The sequence below is a fragment of the Gracilinanus agilis genome, chromosome 4 (genome assembly GCF_016433145.1).
Source record: "Gracilinanus agilis isolate LMUSP501 chromosome 4, AgileGrace, whole genome shotgun sequence".
Classification (NCBI taxonomy): Eukaryota; Metazoa; Chordata; class Mammalia; order Didelphimorphia; family Didelphidae; genus Gracilinanus; species Gracilinanus agilis.
The window spans coordinates 57833748-57853423 of record NC_058133.1 but is presented as its reverse complement, the minus strand read 5'-3'; the positions used below and the strand labels follow the sequence as shown (position 1 = coordinate 57853423).

Genomic DNA, 19676 nt, shown 5'->3' with positions numbered 1-19676 from the left:
TTTGAGCTAGAGATTGAAACTGAATGGTGATGTGAAAAGTTGGTCATTTTCTATCATCTAAAAACAGCAATACAAGAAAGAGTGTGGCTGGGGCAGTTTCCTGAAGGATTGCTCCTCAGAATATTCTTTCTTCATACCTTCCCTGCTGGGGTTCCAAGAAATTTAGGAGCCCTTGGTCTGATAGAGTTCCTTTCAAATCAATTTACTTTCTTTCCTTTTATCCACCAGTGAATAAAAATATTCCAATTCCTGTAGTCTTGCAAATAACTACAATTTGCCAGCCCACTTTTATTTTAGTGGCATTTTAACCTGCCCATTTTGTCCCATTGAGATACATGGGTAGCCCATGGAATGGAAATAAGAACATCCACAAAATAACTCACCAGGTCGTGGCTATTAGCCTCAGATGAGCTGTTTTTCTTTCTTAGGGCAGGCTAATGGTCATGGGCTATGGGGCACCATTAGCACACTCCCATTCTACCATGACTAAACACAGATTCCCTAATTGGGGGGATATATGTGCCCTCCCTAATGCTCTGCAATCCTTGCAGACCATGTCTAAGGAGGACCCCTGGCTAAATAAGACAATTATTACCCTCTTTCACATGAAACTAGCCTAAGTGAGCATCCAGGCTCAAATATTCACCCCTTGGTTTTTTTCCCTCCCTTCAAGTCGAACCAAAAGAATCAGTCTGTTAAACTACACCAAATATGCCCCATTCTACTGCAATAATGGTCCCAACTATGCCGTGGGCCCCTCGAATTGCAGTAAATTTCACTTAAAGGGCAAGGCTAGGTGCCTCACAGAACTTCCGAGAAATGCTATTATTAATCAGGTGGATAGAATAGAAAGCAAACCTTTATGGTACTCAGTATCAACCCAGGCAGAAACTATGTCCATGGCACACAAACATTTCATGGTTTCATCCCTACAATTTTCCCATAGCCAAATGAAGAGCTCAAGTCACTAATTTTTTCCCCAGCTAAAAGCACCACATGTTAAAAAATGCGGATGAGCAAAGCAACATCTTTGATAGCTTTGTCTTAGCTTTTTTGAGAATTCTGAAGGGAAGGAGAGGAACCAGAAAACAAACTAGTCTACTGATTTCATCTTTTCACATCACCTAGTATATATATTTTAAAGGAATAAAAAAGGCAAGGTCATAGTTTGGACAATCAAAAAAAAAAAACACAATAACCAAATAGCCCCCAAAATAAGCAAACCAAAAATAACACAAACAAAACCCAAAAAAAAGCAATGATTTTTTTTGTATTTTTTAAAGATTAAGAAAATAAAAAGAAAAGAATTTACTTCTGGGTCTCAAAGTTAATAAACATAATAACGTGTTAGGATGTACCTATTATGCTCACTATTCCAACTTTTCTTTTTAGTTTACAAAATGAATTACTGTCACTTTTAAACATTGTGAAACAGGAAATGGATGTGCACAACTCGACACTTTTCTAGCATTCTTGAACTAATTCACAAATGCAAGAAAATAAAAGAAAAATGGGGGAAATGATGAATGTAGGTAGTTCGGTGTTAGAAACAAATGCAGGAATGATGCGCATTGTCACAGAAAGAAGAGGGGCAATTCCCCAGCCTGTTTTGCGTGCTATGAGGGTCATTTTTAAAATTTTTATTATAAACACTATTAAATTCAGACCGCTTTTTTGGTTTTTTTCTTTATCTGAATATACAAGAACATTCATTATCAAATGTTCATAATCAATACTACAAAGAACGAGACACAAGTCGCAAGAAACAATGGAAAATGTTAATAAAGCTGAAAGAATCGTCGAGAATTTTTAAAGTTTTTTTTTTAGGTTTTTTTTTTTTTAATTTGAGTTTCTGCAGTTTTTTTTTTTTTTTGGTATCGAAGTCAGGTTTTTCTGGGCAGAAAAAGAAAAAAGCAGAAGCAAAAAAAAAAAAAATAGAGAGGGATGGGTATGAGAAAAGGCAAGTAGCAAAGAAAGAATGATCATCATAGCCAAAAGAAAAAGCAAATTAAAAGATGAAAGTTGGCAAAAAATATTTCAAGGGAGTCAATAACTACACAAGGAAAGGAGAAGGGAGCTGAAAGGGGGACATTATGAATAGGATTAGTAAACCAAAGCTCTGGTAAATCATTTTTCAGGGATAATTTGCTGCCAGGAAAAATTAAGGGCACCTACTTCCCCTAGAAAATGAAGGGCTTCTGGGGACAGAGCTGGTGCCTGAGTGGCTATCTGACTATGGATTGTATGATCATTCCATTTCAGGAGGCACTGCCACGCCCAAACCTATTCTTTTGCTGAGCTCCTGCTTGACCCAAAAGTGAAAGAGCTCTCTTGGCTGCCATGATGGTGGCATCGTGGTGTGTTGGTGGACTTGAAATCTTTCCAAAGGGGTGGGACAGAGAGAGATGGGGAATAGAGTGAAGAGTATAATGTGGGAGATGCTTTGAGAGTGGAGCAAAGTGCAAATGAAAGGTGTGGGAGAAATTGTACATGGGATGAGGCTCTGCTCTGAGTTTTCCTTCCCACTTGCTTATGATCATCCTCTATCTGCCTGAAGGTCTAGGATGGATTGGGATCTTCTGGTTCTCGAGAGATAGAAATTCTTTTGGTAGCCGTAACCCCTTTCTTCTGCCCAAAGTATAAACTTTGACTCTGATGTTCTTAAATCAGGTAAGGGTGCTAAAACAAAGCTCCCCATTGATACTAAATAATAAGAGTACTTGTCCAAGAAACTCCCCAGTTGGAGAATATTGCTTCTACGGAGTTATTGATTACTTTTCCGCCACAAATTTAAATCTTAAAATTTCTCAGACCAATTCTTTTCTCATTTTGTTAAAACACTACTATTAGTCCTCAAGGCATAACTCTACCTGCTGGCAAGAAAAAATTAAATTTCCTTAAAATTTACTGATTCTGAGTTACTTACATAAGGGGGAGAAGGCAGGAATTTCCCCTACCCTCCCCAAAAAAAGGACTTTCATTCATTTTCACAGAGCCTTAAGTATGGTGATGACCAAATGCATTCTGAAAATGCTTGTGCTGGTCCCCAGAACTTTGGCAACCAACTGGAAAGGGTCATCATTAGAGGGCGTTAGGAGTGGTGGGCAACTTTGGGCAGGCTATTTCCAAAAGGACTTACAATGTCACATACTGGACTCACATTCGGAGCAGTAGTGTCAGGCAGACCCCATCAGTTAACTTAGAAACAGAGGTTCAAGCTAGAAAACGGCCTTTCTTTCTGATGAGAATATCAAGAATTAGAGCAGTAAAGCTCTTTACTTCATCTACATAGAACAGGCCAGTTCGGACTAAGAGACCATCACCTTACACTTATATGCTAGAGATACCAAGTGGAGACAACCAGAGGCCAAACAAGATTCAGTAGACTCATGGGCTGCTTTGATTCAAGGATCTCAAAACACTGTTCAAATACATATATGTATATATATGTACATATACATATTTATATATACATGTACATATACATAGAAGTCTTACAAAGTTCTTGGCAAGGTAGGCATAACTCTCCCCACTGACAAATAAAGAAACTGAGGCACAAAGAGATTTAGCCACCTTCCACTTCGTGGTGGACAGGGTTGCAGCTTTAATGCTTGCATAGTTGGCTACAAAAAATTGTTAATGCCTGACTGCTATGGGGACATTGAAGAATACCCTGCTAAGAACAAATGCTTCTCTCTTAGATATGACCAAAGACTAGGAACCACCATGATGAACTCAATAAGAAATTCTGACTGCTCCTTCCACAGATCCCTCAAGGTTTATAATTCAAGCCAGGCCAATAATTAACAATGTGCCATGCTTCTCTTGTACAGCAAGAGCTTCAGTCAAGGATCGAGTGTTCTATGAAAGTTGGCCATGGATGTGATATACCTAAAAGAAAAGAGAAGTCCACTCTATAGACATCATAGGTACCCTATATGGCTTTCCAAGAGCTCTAGTAGTGATAGGAATAGAAATAACTTCCATTAGAAATACTACCTCTGTTTTAGCTCATTCCTGGCTGTTCTGGTCAATGATATGCTTGGTGGCCCTGAAACTCCCCACCTTTCACCTCCTATTTCTTCTAACAGCAACCTTGACTCAGAGCTGATGATTTTTCTCTCTTCATCTCACCACATGCATAGTGTAAGGGTTACTAATGTTAAGTATCTATGAGTGATGTGTGAGCAGGTTTAGGGAGTGAGTGAATGGAGGAAAGGTTGGTGGGAGATATTCTGGGCAAGGACTTTCTAGTTCCTTCTCCCTTTTCCTTGCCTAACCTAGTGCTAGACATACAGTGAGCAACTAATGAATGTTTATGGATTGTTGAATGTTCTCCATGAACCGTGCCTCAGAAATCAAGAGCTGTTGTAAGGGGGAGAGAAGGCACACAGGAATTCTGTTTCTTCCCACTCTCTGCCTCCCCTACCCTGCTGCCCAATTCCCTAAGTGTTTGGGCAGGCAGTACTGGGAATCTACCTGTCAGAGTGATAACTGGAAATGAGGGAGCCTTATAAACCCATTCTATGGTAGTTTGCCCAAGAGTCACTGGGATAAGGGAGAACAAAGGGGAAACTGTTCCAATTCAGAACTGCTCCCAGAAATGGAAGACCAAGGGCAATAGGTGGAAGGGCATCTGGAATGGAGAGGGCAATGTGGCGTCTTCCTGCTAAGAGGTAGTGTGAGTACAAGAGACACTGAAAGAGAAGGGTTGCCTGTTAGTCTAGGAGTGAGGTAAATTTGGCTCCTCAAACCACCAGCATGAAAATGTACAAACACGTTTATTAATTTTTTTTTTGTAATTTGTCTTTTTTTTCTCCTTTTTAAATTCCTCTAACTGTTGAAAATATCCTTCAGTGATGTAGCAGAGGCCGCGGGGCGAGGGAAAGGTGCAGGGAGGATGAAGGAAACAGGGCTGACAGCTGGAGGCAGGGGAAGGGGTGGCTTCTACCCAGAAAAGAAAGGGAAGAGAGTAGAAAGAAGTGTCCAGATTGGCTGAAATAGCATCCCGAAGAAGAGAAGAGAAGGAGACTCTTATTGTGTTTGCTGATTGCTTCGACCTCCAGTCTGACTGCTTCAGCGTTGGGGAGAGAAACCCTCCCTCCTGCCCCCACCCCCCATTTGGGGCAGGAGGTCAGTCAGGGATGCAATTGCTGGGAGATCAGTTGGAGGTATCAGAGTGAACACTGCCAGGGCCTTCTGTAGGGGAGGTCACTGATGAAGGGGTAGTAGCATCCTGCCAACCTCCATTAGCCTGGAAGAAAAGAACAAAAGAAAATCAGCTTCTTGGTGATCTTGGATCTCCTTTTATCACCTCATCAATGATTCAGCCATTAAAGGAATTTTTCCCCACCCAATCATCATTCCTTCCCCGTGGCTAAAATGTGGATTTTAGCCCTCAAAGTTTAGTTTTTGGATAAAATCATAACATCCCCCCACTTCTGTAGATGCCCATTTCTCAAAGTGCTCCCACTTGTATGATCTTGCTCTATCTTCACACCAAGTTTGGGAAAGGTGGGTCAAGTATAATCTTTCTAAAGCACATCTCAAACCATGTTGTCTTCTGCTCAAGAAACTTTAGTGGTGTCATAGGTTGAGCGCTATAACTCCGGGGTATCTTTCCTGACATTTTCCACACTTCTCCAAACTCCATATTCCAGTCATATTTATTAATTTCTCTCTCTCCTAACTTGGCATTCCATTTCTCATCTTCCATGCATGAAATGCACCCATTCCTTCCCCTTCCCTCGGGATTCCTAGCTTCCTTTGAAGCTCATTTCAGATGCCTCCTCTTAAGGAGAGCTTTTACTATCACAACCAGTTCTTGCATCCTGTGCCTCCACAAATCAACTTCTTTTTAGAATGCAAGATCCTTGCAGTCAGAGATTATTTCCTCTTTGCTTCCCTTGTGTCTAGGATAGGGTGCTTAATAAATGCTTGTTGATCCATTGATTTATCTTTGACTTATAAAGAGAAAAGACCTTAGAAATCAAATCCAATACCTTCATTTTATGAGTAAAGAAATGCATGAGAAGACTAGTAAATAAGCAATTGCCCAATGGCTTATTAAGTGGCTGTGTAATTAGAAAAAATCTTGAACCCTTGGACTCCATTTCCCAGAATTCTTTCCCTGTCCCAAAATTCCTTTTCCCTTTTCCTTTATGTGTGTCTTTACGTTATTGTTTATATAGTTCTGTAACTCCTCCCTCACTCTCTTTTTTCCCATGTGCGCAGCTGGGTGAGCTCTCCAGTTAGTATTAATAAGCTTTATAAATATAATACTTGGAGTATTTGTATATTAATTTTAATTTTCACATGGCAGAGCTGGGATTTAAACCCAAATCTTCTGCCTGAACCACACTGAATCCTTGCAGAATGACATAAGACACTCAGGTGGGAACAAGGACTGTTTCATTTTTGTATCCCCAGACTTTACCAGGGCATTTTGTACATAGTAAGTCCTCAATAAATGTGTGTTGGATTGGATTCTATAGTAAATAAACTGGGCTAAGTTTAATTTCAGTAAGAAAAAATAATGAATGAAACACTCTATATTCACCTCAAAGGCTTTCTCTCCTTTCCAGCCACCTAGATTAGCCATCTCTATAGCAATATACACTCAAACAATAATCTGTGAATAAATCTCTTCCCATTAAAAGTCTAATTTCAAGCCACAGTGAGGTGCCCATGACAACTCTTAGATGAACAGAGATTGTAAGTAGCCAAGACAGGGATTGAATCCAAAGCAATTAGAAGCAGCATTTTGGATGCTTCGGTGGAAAAATGTAAAGATGGAAAACATATAGATGAAATAATAAGGAAACACTGCTCACACACACACACACACAAGAGCATACTCACATGAATATATTTCAGAAATAGCTCTGAATCCCTTGCCAAATTTTGGACACCTTTGTCTGAAGCTTTTTCAGAAATAGCTCTGAGTCCCTTGCCAAATTTTGGACACTGTTGTCCGAAGCTTTTAGGCTAGATACACAGAAGGACTTCCTCTAAGCAAGTGTTTTTAATACAAGGGACCATTGTGCAGTTTGGGGTTTTTTAGAAGAAGTTAGATGCCTACACATCCCTTACCCCCACCAGATCACAAACCCCAAGGGAAAAAAAAAAGAAGTTAGCTGGATTTCTTATAAATCACAAAGGTTGTACTGGCTTTAGCATCCCAGCTTTCACGTTAAGACTTTCGGATGATGCACAGTCTTGGGAAACAGCTGACCTTGCTTACTGCCATGTTAACCCTAGGGAGCAATTCCTTTACTCTTCCTGGACTGTGGGTGAATATTAAGTAGGGAGTTCCGCCTTTGTGCATTATTTATCTTTGAGTGCAAAAGGAGCCAGAGATACTCTCATGAACAATGGCATGGTGGGACATGGTATTTTCTTGTCTCTCCTCTGGCCCCCTCACAACACCCACATTATTTTCAGATGCAAATCACACCCTCCCTCAGGGACATGCTAAACTTTCTAAAATACTTGTGCCAAAAACTGCACGGAGGGAGAAGAAAGGAGTTAGAAAGCTAATGTGCAGGCCAAGATGTGTCCAATGTATCTTCCACATGCTACCCAAGTGGGAGTCCCAATGCATTTGGATTGAATCTGGCCATTCTGCCAAGAAGGGCTGAACAGAAGCATCTGATAGAGAATTGGGTCTGGAGCCAGGAAGACTCTTGAGTTCAAATCCAGCCTCTGATTTTTCCTATTGTATGACTGAGTAAGTCACTTCATCTTTGCCTGCCTCAGTTTTCCCAGCAGTAAAATGAGGGTAATAATGGCATCTACCTCCCACTGAGGCTCAAATAAGACAATATTGGCAAAAATTCTGTCTCCAAATTATCCTCCCCAGGATGATTTCACATTATTCCTTCTTGCATCTCACCTACTCAATGCTCCAGGTGAACCAGTCTACTTACTGTTCCCCCTAGAGTAGACTTTCTCCCAGCTATGTGCCATTGCACAAGCTGTCCCTCACACCTAAAATGCTCTCTCCCTCCTCTCCTTTGCTTTTTGGATTTCCTAATCTCTTTAAGCTCTGCAACATACAAATGGCCTTTTTGATTCCCCAAGTTTAACACTCTCCCTTGAGTCACCCAAATGACTTTGAATTTATTTTTGTGTAGATTAATCTACATATATGTTATTTCACCTATGGTGTATCAGTTCCTTGAAAGCAAGGTCTGCATTCATGTTTGTCCTTGTAGTTACCCCAAAGACCTTACACAGTGCTTGACATATGAGTAGTGATTAATAAATATTTATTGAATTGAATTTGCCTCATAACGTAGTTATTTTCTTTTAAAGAATCTTCCACATCAGACCTATAAATAACAAGATATTCAATTATATTTAAAATATGATTTGATCTGTATTCAACTTTATATCTTCTTGGAAAGTATTTCTCAACTAATTTAAAAATGGATTAAAAAAAGAATGGGTAAAATAGAAGAAAAAGCAAGACGAAATGGAAACCCAGCCCTATTTCCTGACCGTAGTTTTGCCTGAACTGTTTTATATACAGCCTACTAACTGGTCACCTTGACAAACCCATTTTTCTTAGTGTTAACACAGTAATCTTCCCTTATAAGACACAGCCCAACTGACCATGTTACTCCCTTACTCCAAAAACTTCTATGTCTCTCTATTTCCAATAATGATATATTATTTTTTTTAACTGTTAACTTCTACACTAGAATTGATACACAGTATTAGTTCCAAGGCAGAAGAGTGGTAAGGACTAGGCAATGGGGGTAAAGTGACTTGCCCAGGGTCTAAGGGCTAAGAAGTATCTGTGGCTAGATTGGAACCCAGAAACTCTCATCTCTACACCTGGTTCTCAATCCACTAAGTCACCTACTTGTCCCAGTATATAATTTCTTTAGCCAGTCACTTAATGTTCCTTTTAATCTGGCTCTACTCTACTTGCCTACTTTTACTTGATATTAGCTCCTTTTTTTGCATTCATCATTCCAGGCCAAACTGGACCACCAGCTATTCTCTGAATTTGACGTGTTGTCTTTTGCTTCTATGTATTCCTGAAGGCTGTTCCTTATTGCTTTGCAAGCATTTTTTCCTCATCTCTGCCTTTAAAAAAAAGTCTTTCTCTGACTTTAAGATTTATCTTAGGAGCCAGCTCTTCCATGAAGTCTTCCTTGTAATGATTGCCTATCATCCCCCCAAACTTGTAATTATACTAAGCCTGCTAAACATTTCTTAGAACGCTTTGTCCAGATTTCCCCATTTTTGGCTCTATTTTCCCTATCTTTTATCATATCTGCCAACATATATGTCAAGATCCTCCCACATCCCCTTCCTTTAATAGAATATAATCTTCCTGCAGGCAAAGACATTACCATTTTGTAAATCTTTGCATCCCCATTGCTCAATACAGTGCCCAGTAAATACTTAAAAATGTTATTGAATTGGATCAAGTTGGCCCAAAGCACAAGAGTTTGGGGGGGGGGATGGAAGAGTGGTCAACTGTGACCGCATTCCATTTTTTCTGAAAAGAAGCAGGTGCCACGAGCTGAAATTTCCCTCTGAAGTAGTTCCAAAATCAAGTTAATTTAACCTTTTACACTATATAGGACTGGTTGAGGTTGAGATCTCTTAGTCCTATCCTCCTTCCCTTTCCCACTCTTCTCCTGTGCTTACCTTAGCAGCACACCGTTGATGCAGAGAATCCATCACTGGATGTGACAGGCTAAGCTAGCCTGGCACTAAGAAACTCTCATTTGCAACCCAGAAATACGCTGAGGTGCCACAAACGGGCTGATGTCAGCACCAACTAGAGCTAGATCTGCATATGGGCCAGATGCCATTACCAGAGATGCCTTCAGTGTGAATGAGGGGGTGTATATGATCCAGGGCCCTAAATCATCCAGGTAATGGTGGAGCTGGTTAGACATAATAACAACGGAAACATACAAAGCCTTTTGACAATGGGAGAGACATCAGCAAAATATAGACAAGAAAAGTGGAAAAATAGTCCCAGAATCCATTTTTCCCCCAACTACATCTAGATTTCAGTTTGAATATTCTTTAAGACCTTTCTCTTTTGTGACACTAAATTCCATTAGCAACTATTTGCCCAGGAACTTTGCAAGACAAAGAATGTAGTTTCTCTCCCCAACCCTCACACTGTCCTTCTCTACCCCAATGAAGTGAAGATTCTACAAGAGGAAAAAAATGGGCTAAAACACCAGTATTTAGGACAGCTGGGCCTGGAATATGCTCTGCCATGATACAGGTCCATCTGTTTGAAGAGTATTGCATTCACTGAGTAGAGAACAAAAGACAATCTCACAAACCCTAGTACTATGGGTAGATTTCCAGAAGTCAAACGTAGGTGGCTTTTTGGTTTCGCTACTTGCCTTTTCTGTCACTCAAAGGGTCATCAATGAGACCTGTCAGTCAAAACTTTAGTCCAAATAAGGATGTTCAATATAATCTTTAAAGAGAAAACAAATGGGGAACAGGCTAACATGCTGGTTTTGGCCAAAGCAGCCCTCCTGACATCCCTATCTTAACAGGGTTTCTTTTCCTCTTTTAGCTCAGAAGATTGATGAAAAAGAATGCTCCATTCTGTGCTCCCAAGTGATATCTTCTCTATTAAAAAAATTAATTAATGATAACATGGTACATGGAAAGAGTCTTGCAATTGGGGTCAGAAGACCTGGCTTTGACATTTTACTGGATGTCTGATCATGGAAAAGTTACTTAACTTTTCAAAGATTCCATTTCCTCAATAAAATTGGGATTAAAATTTAATTAATGTTGATTGTTGAGAAGCAAGAACTTGGTAAACCTTTGTCACTGAGTGAGTGGATCATTCCTAGAATAACTAGGACAGACAAAGGAAGACCATAAATAGGCTTTAGGGTATTATCAAGGGGTCCAAATAATATTTACAAAGAAATGCACGATCAGAAAAGGAGGCAAGAACAAAGGATAAAGGTTTCACAGACTGCTTTGGAAACCACAGAATGTCTAAGTCAATTGGATTGGGAGTCAGGAAGGCTCAAATTTAGATTCTGATTCATACACTAAGTCTGTGTGACTCTGGGCAAATTACTTAATCTCTCAGCCTCAGTTTCCTTGTTTATAAAAAAGGGATAATAGTGCCTACCTGACAAGGTTATTGAGATGATTAAAAGAAATAACACGTAAAATAATCTCCCAGCACTAAAGCATTTTTAAAAATCTAGCTATTATTATTGTTTTCCACAATATTGGCATTATTATTATGTATCCCCAGAGTCTTAAACATAATAGGTCATTGATAAATGTCTATGCAATTGAATTGACCTAGAGAAAGACCTCTAGAATACTGAGGGGATGGACACTTCTCCCCCTCCTCTGAAGCATCTGCAAGACATGGACAAGAGGGACATAGGATAAGAAGGTATGAATGGGTTTCAATCCTCACTCCTGGAAGGAATATCAACACTGATGAGATCAAGGACCTTTGAAGTACTACGAAATAAGCAAGATTCTGGATAATACAAAGACATATCAGACAGAATCTTGACCCTCAGGGGCTTAAAATCTCTCAAAGGCCATAGATAAATTATAAGAGAATTACTCCAATTGCTTGGGCTCCACAGTTTAGGCTGCTACAGTGGAAGACTTGAACGACCCATGAGGTTTGGATGATAGAATATGGGAATGAATGAATGAAAACAATGAATGAATCAACAAATGAGAGAATCTTCTGATAGGACAGGCAAAAAAATATTACCAGCCCTCAAGAAGCTTACAATCTAATGGGGGAGAAAACATGCAAACAGTTGCATGTATTTAAGAAACATATAGGGTAGATTGGAAGTAATAGCAAAATCCTAAAAAATATATTTAAAATCTATTATTTTTAGTCATGTTTACTAGCCTGCAAAAACTCTTCTAGGGCTTCCAATGTTTACCTACCTTTTGTATTTAGTTTTGAATCTAGGAATGGTATTTATATAAGACTTTAAAGTTGGTAAAGTGTTTTTAAAATGTTATCTCATTTGATCCTCACAACAAGTCTGGGGATGTAAGTGCTATTATTATCCCCGTTTTGCAAATGAAGAAACTGAGACAGAAGTTAAATGAGTTTCCCAGAATCACCAGGTTAGTGTCTGAAGCTAAATCTGAACATGAGTTTACTGACTCCAGGTCCTCAGCTGGACCCAGTGCACCACCTGAATAATGAAGCTGACCCGAGCTGAATTGGAGTGAGAAGCCTGGCTTAATTTAGGTCCTGCTTCTAGCCAACATTGAAAGCTCAGTTCAAATACAGCCTCCTCCATGAAGCCTTTCCTTATTCCTCTCCTTGTTAGCAGTCTTTCTACTTGGACAAGCATAGCATTTTTGTATCTCCCAAATACATAGCATAGGAATTGGGGTTTGTCTTTATATCTTCAATGTGTTACATGGTGTCTGGCACCCTTGTGGGCACTGAAATGCTTGATTGGGAGGCTGAAATTTAAAAAAATCTAAAAGCCCAGGAACCATTCTCCAAGAGGAGGGGTCAATGACATAAAATTAAAATCAGATTAAAACTAATAGAATTAATCTACATATGTTTTATGCACACATACATCCATGTATACCTGTATAAATTTAATGTTGCTGGAACAATCCAATTCTGCCACCAGAACTGATTTGTCGATGTCATGACAGAGCCATATTGTCACTCTTGAGCTTGGTCATTCCAAGTTTCATGGAAGTGATAGTTAAACTGTTGGGGGCTATCAGGAAAGCATTTCTGCTCCATGATGAAGAGAGGATGTTACATGTCCTTAAATCTGCCTCCAGAGTATCATTAAGTAGGATGTCCAATAGCAAGCCATGAACCACAGGCTTGACCACAAAGATGCTTTGGGGGATCCCAATACCCTCCATTCATAAAACATAGCCTGACCTAGTGAAATGATGCCAACTTCATGTGGGATGAAATCCCATTCACATTCTATTCCTCAGACCATTGTCTCGTTTGAGGTCATCTGAATACTTCCTGTGTGTTATCTGTGTTCCACCGAAGACAGTGGTGGTCAAACTGGTCAGCTTAGTAAATGGGTATCTGCCATCCTTTATCTCATGGCCACACAGTAAAGTCAGGATCCAGGTCCTCCTTAATCTAGCTACTGAACTCATCCTGTAGTATCAAAAGCTGGTAAGCTAAACCTTTTCTTGGGATATATCTGTGCTTTTATTGCATGAAAGGTGCCTAGTCAAGATGGATCAATTATATCAGATAAAATATCATAACATATTGAAATTCTAGCAAGATCAGACTATCGCATAATAGAAGGAAAGTCATCCATGAGAACTGCTTTGCTTTAGGCACTTTTGTTTACTTGCATCATTAATGCCATGAAAGAAACTTGGAATTTGGATAGTCTAATTCTAGGTAGGTAGTGGGAAATTCATTTTCCATGGGATACTGGCTAAGGGCTGTTTACATTCTTGTCTGAGGGACAGGACTAATTTCTTATTCCCATTAAAGGTAAAAACAGGGCAGCTGCCTGCATATAATGTTTTTACTTCCCATAGTTATATACTGGTACATAGGTCAAACACAGTTAGAGGAGGTCATTCTAAAAATGTCTCTGTGTTTATCTGATGTACCCAGGCTATCTTGTTCTCCTGACTTAGCCAACCACAGAAGCTCAAGTTGATACAGTAAATTTGAACTAGAATTAAATTTATGTGTACCCCAAAACACATACCCTAATCCAAACTCAAGCACGCTCGCAGAGCCCGTGTGACTCATGAATATTTTAATGATCTGTGACTTCATTAGTCTGGAAATTTCCTCCATCCTAAAATTTAGGGTCTTATAAAATTGACTAAAGGTCAGACAGATCAAGTAATTTGACCATGATCATGCCACTGGCATCAGAGAGAGAGACACTGAGCTCATCCCTTTTGGACTCCGGGTTCATCACTCTCCTCTCCTCCAAGTCATATTACATATTAAAGAGTGAACTAAGGAATACCCAGATTCAAATGCAATTCAGTACTAATAAAGGGAGAAGATGAATGCTTATACCTACCAACACACATTCCTACAGTTTGTGCTCGTATATACAGTCTGTTTGTCTACGATACCAAGGATAAGGAAGACTCTGGATACTGATGTAATTAAATCCAGATAATTCAGGCAAAGATATTTTTCTTGGGCAAAAATGACCTGACTATGAATGGATAGCCCCAATTTCATTTCTTATGAGGCATTTTACTCTCCTTTGGTTTTGTTAACCAAGAAATGATGGACCCATGATGTACATATAAGGGACGCCTAGATAAAAAGTGAATGCACAGAGATCTCTCCTAGCAAGTTTATATATATATATATAGATAGATATAGATAGATATAGATAGATATAGATATAGATATACACACACACACACAAATAAATAAACAAACAAACAAATAAATGTAATGGCCATCCTTCATGCAAAACTCTATGTAAGTATGCTTTGTATTCTTTATTATTACACGAGAAGACATATAGCCTAACACATTTCTGACCATCCAGGAGACAGCAATTACCACAGATTATCAGACCGACAATGACATGCCATGTAAAGAGAGACACTGAGCCAACTCTACATCCCAGAGACTGGCATATTCAAGTACACTTAGGACATTAATAGCAATTTACGTGCCATCACTGAGACAAAGCCACAAAGGCTCCGTTGGCAGCCTCTTATTTTGAAGCCTATTATTTGTGGGAGTTACAAGCTATAATCACAACAGAAACTTTCAAAACCCTTATCTTCCGTGACGCACCAAATCTATTTCAGAGCCGTAATTGCTATGTCACCAGAGAGTTTGCAGCTTAATGCACTCAAATGCCGTTTGGTGTTTGCAGGGTCATTACAGCTAACGGAAAGAGGAGGGGTGAGTGGGGGAAGATGAAGGTGCTGGGGAAAATGGGTGAGGGGGAACAGGGAAGGAAGATGCTCATTGGGGGAAGGGAAAGCAGGCAAACAGCTTTAAAAAATTGGGTCCTGGTTGCTGTTGTGCCTAACTTATTTTTAGAGAAATGCTGGTTTTTTTTTTTTAATTTCTATGTGCAGAAGAAATGAAAGTGAGAACAAGTGGGGGGGAATCCTTTGTGCTCAAGAGCACCATGTTGATTTGCCACGCCTTATGGCTCTTTCTTTAATACTGGGGGACACCCTGTTTTATTCTGGGCTCATCATCCAAGGCATTATATACTCAGAAAGGGAAAAAGAAGAATTGACTTTGCATGCTAATTGCCTCCAGCAGCGGAAATTTTTCCAGCTGTGTAGTTGGGTTGGGGAGTTTGTCTTGATTTTATTGTACATCTGTGCTGTATGAAGGAGCAGCAGACTTGTGGAGCATCCCAGAGGTTTAGAACCCTTTGAAGAATGTCATCTCTGATACAGATACACCTTCACTCAGGACAGATTCCCATTCTTTAGGGGGTTTATTTACATTTCCACCACACTCCAAAATGTGAATGAGAAAACTACTCATCTCTCAAAGACCGAACTTCCCATCAAAAAATGGGTCTGGCTTGGGTTAATAATTGATAGTAACATTTTTCTATGGAACTTCAAAAATTTACAAAGTTTCTTTTTCTCACAGTGGTGTTGCAGGATAAACAATAAAAGTTGAATCAGCTGTATTTTGTAGATAGAGATATTAGGGGAGATGGGGGAGGTAGCTTTCCTGAAGTCACACAGGGGATGTCAGAGCCAGGATTCGAAGGCATATCTCCTGACTCTATGTACTATTCCCACAAACACATACTATACCATGCTGTAATCTTCAAGTTAATAATTTAGTTCATTTTGCACGTATACGGTTTGCACCCCTCATTAGCCTTCAGGTTACTCAAAGGTAGAGGTTTTTTCTAATTAAATGACTCCTTCACATCTAATCATCCCATAGTGACTTTGCTGGACACTTAGTAAGTCCTTAGTACAATTCTAACTGATCTCTGGTTCCTCATGAGTACCTTTTATAAATTATCCAGTCCGTAGCTCTGAGTTTTTTGTTTTGTTTTGTTTTGTTTTTGTTTTTGTTTTTCTGTGTGGTCCAGACCTGATATTTTATTAGTATAATATTTATTAGAGTTATACACAGCTCCTAGTTTGAAAAATCTGACTATACCTACTATGGAGATTAGCAACTGGTCTGAAATTTACTATTTTAGAGCATTACCTGCAAGGTGCTCAAAGGCTAAGTGACTTACTCATTATTAGACAGCCAGATGTGTCAGAGGCCGGACTTGAACACAGTTCTTCCTGATTCCAAGGACGGCCATCTATCCACTACGTCATGCTGCCTCCCGAGCTGTTCATAAATGGTATATATGCCAACAAAGAGTGTTGAATAATCAGATTGTTAGGGAGTTAAAATAGCTTCTTAGATAAAGATTAACATTATTTCTATTGCACAGAATACAGACTAAAGTCCTCCTGTGATGTCTCTTCATAGGACGAAGGTGGCCCTGAGTTCTTAAAGGCTTTGCTAATGAGAAACAAGCTCTGGCAAGTATTGCTAAGCCCTAATCGGTGGTGCATTATGTGACTTTTATACGAGGGTCAGACTAGGCAAGTTTGAAAAGACTTATTCTATTTTTTTTACTAATTACTAATTAATATTACTAATGCAAAGTATAGTATCCATTTAGGAACTTTTGCCCATAGAACATTTTAATAGAAAGATTACAGAAAGTATTTTTTAGGGAAAGAGAAAGATATAGCAAATGTCAAAGGATATAAGATATTTCTGTTACAGATGAACATTTTGATACCCCTCCAAAAATAGGAAAAGAATTGTTTTAACAAAAAATGCTAATATATGTTATATAAAGAAACACAGATTTGAGGTGGTATTTGAATAGTTTAGGTAAAAAAACACTGTGTTGTAATTATAGACACATATCACCTTGCGAATGATAGATAATGATGCTTCACTTAAATGTAAAGAGTTTGATAGTTTCAAACTATAGAGATTAAAAACTAGATAAATATGAGTATAAAGAGACATAGTTTCAAGTACACCCAAAGAAATACTGGCCTATGTTAAAGACTTTAGACTATTACAGTACCTAAGTTTATTTGTATATTATGTTTAAAGAAGATAGAACTTTATTTAAAAATAGAAATCATATAAACATCTGAAGACTGAAGTATGAATGAAAGAAGACTATTCAATTTGATAAGCAAAATTTGAAGTATTGTGACTTTTAAAGTGAGCTCTGTCTCCTCTGCCTTCTTAAAGATAATCTATGAATTTATCTCTATCCTTTATCACTTATCCTTTCAGTAAGTCAAATTCAGGAATGTTTTATTTAAGCCAATGAAGGTATATGAACTAGGGAAAAGATCTGGGTAAAGGAAACTGGTACTAGGAGTAGAAATGAAAACAGGGAAAAGAAAGGTGTAAAATGTTGTCAGAACTATGACAGAAGCAGCAAGCAGACAGAAGGCTTCAGTTGAGTGGTCCCTGTCTAGATTGGCCCACAGCTTCATTGACTGCTATTTTATTTCATTGTTACATAGGGTTGGAGAGAGGAAGCTTTTCTGAATGATCTACTTCTTGCTGAAGCATCTGGCTTGAGAAGGGAAAATAGGATGCTTTGTACCTGTTTTGGTATCCTGGTGAACAAGCGAGGTTTTCTTGACCAGTTTCCAAAAGTCAACCTAAACTATGTTTCTAGGTTCTCTATTCTGACTGGACAATGTACCATCTAGATAACTGAATGGGCTGACTGGTAAAGCCCAACAATAGCTAGTTTGATGAACTTTATAGTTTTCTAACTTAAAGAGAATGGTTAATTCATTTAAAAACATGACAGTCCCAAAGCATCCTATCAAAAATGATTGTAAATGGAAAGAGTTTTTAAACACTCTACTTGAGTAGAAGAGAAGAAGATTTACCCAGTAGAAGAGTAGTGAGGACTAACTGTTAAGTAATGAAAAAGGAGCAGTTTATTGTGATACTTATGTTCCCAAATGGACCATAACATCCATGTCTGCAATGCAGGATTTTGAGTTAATATAATAAATAAAGTTTCCTCCCTCATGTGTTTCCTTGCCAGTTACCTTGATGTATATCCCCACTCTCCAACCCAAATATTCAGCACATCAGTGGAAGAATATGATCCATATTTATATGGGGATCGCAATATATTTTACTATATATGAATTTCCTTTAACATATTAGTATCCATGGCTTCTTTTTTGTGGGACAGTTACGTTGAAGATCTAAAAGACTATTACTGTGAGTGGTTAATTAGGTAAATGCCAGGCATTGTGTGAGTGTGTTACATTGTGAATGACTGTTTGTATGGATAGAAAACTCATCATATGGGAACTAAATAGTTATAGAAGTGATAAAGGGAAATGTATTATCCCCAAGAATCCCAAGAGAGTTTGAATTTAACAGTATGGTGGTAGTCTGTCTTTGAGGACCAAGATTTGTTAATAAAAAATTAAGAGAGAGCAAATAAGTCAATCCAGAGAAGAGTGGGTGTCATTGAAGACCATGTATCTATGTCAGTGGAGAGACTACCCATATGGGAAAAAAAGACAAGTTCTTAAAGGACTAAAGTACATATCAGGTTATAGGATATTATGCTTAGAGTTTTCTAGGATGAGAATCTAGTCCCATGTATGGAGGATTTTATTATATGTGCATAGGATAAAATTTTAGCACCAAACTACATGAAAACATTCAACAATCAACAATCACCTTAAGGATGGAAGATATATACACTTCTGAGAAGCTATGCAACAGAGTTGATCAATAGTAAGAAAGGATATCAATTCCTATTACTAAGAATAGTTATGGTTTCTATTTAAAAGATTTTGAATAAGATAGAAAGGACAATTAAAATCAAAGGGATTAAAAACAGGTCTTCTGAGGAATAATTAAAAAGTGAAGAGTTGTTTAGCTTAGAGAAGAGAAAACTAATGAAAGTTTCTTAATAAATAAACTTAATAAAGTTTCAAAGATATGAGAATTCTTTGGCTATATCGATTAATTGTTATTTCTCCATCTCCAATCAACACCAATCAAGAAAAAAATAGAATTCCATCCCAGAAAGAGGTAGCTTACACCAGGGATTCTTAACCTGGGGTCAGTGGATTTTTCAAATTTTTATAACTGTATTTTAATTGAATTGGTTTTCTTTTTAATCACTGTTCTATGCATTTAAAAATGTTAATCTTAATAAGCAGTCCACAGATATTACTTGACTACTAAAGAGGTCCATTACACAGAAAAGAAGTTTGAGACTCTCTGACTTAAACCAAAAGAAAAATATTTTTACTATAATAATGAACAATGGAACATATCAACAAGGAAGAAGGTAGATGAAACTTCAAGGTTGGGCATTAAATACATTCTCCAATGACAGTTGGAGAGGAAGAGAAAATAGTGCAACAAATAGTCATGGAAAGAAGTCTGTTGGTTACAAAAAAAAAAAAAAAAAAGAAAACCCTGCTGTAGGGGGGAAAAAGAAAATAGTTTCTTATTTATAGAAGGCATTTAATGAATTTCTGATAAATTGGTTGGCTGAATTGAAAAAGTAGACAAATGTGATTATAAATTAAGTTTATGGTGTCTTCACAAAGGGAGAGAGAGGAAGAATGGTTATATTTTGTAAAGAGAGACTTTGGGACAGCATTAATGC

The 19676-nt window shown here is 38.3% G+C and overlaps 1 protein-coding gene across 3 annotated transcripts in view; it reads right to left on the bottom strand.

Moving 5' to 3' along the window:
* Nucleotides 1–4963: 4963 nt before the first annotated feature.
* PBX1 (PBX homeobox 1) overlaps nucleotides 4964–19676 on the bottom strand; it is a 343236-nt gene continuing 328523 nt past the window's right edge. For 2 of the 3 annotated variants that reach the window (XM_044676634.1, XM_044676635.1), the window contains exon 9: nucleotides 4964–5254. In XM_044676634.1, the coding sequence (XP_044532569.1) occupies nucleotides 5162–5254 (93 nt within the window). In that variant the 3' untranslated portion in view covers nucleotides 4964–5161. The remainder of the gene's footprint in view (nucleotides 5255–19676) is intronic. The other variant, XM_044676636.1, reaches the window with a different exon arrangement.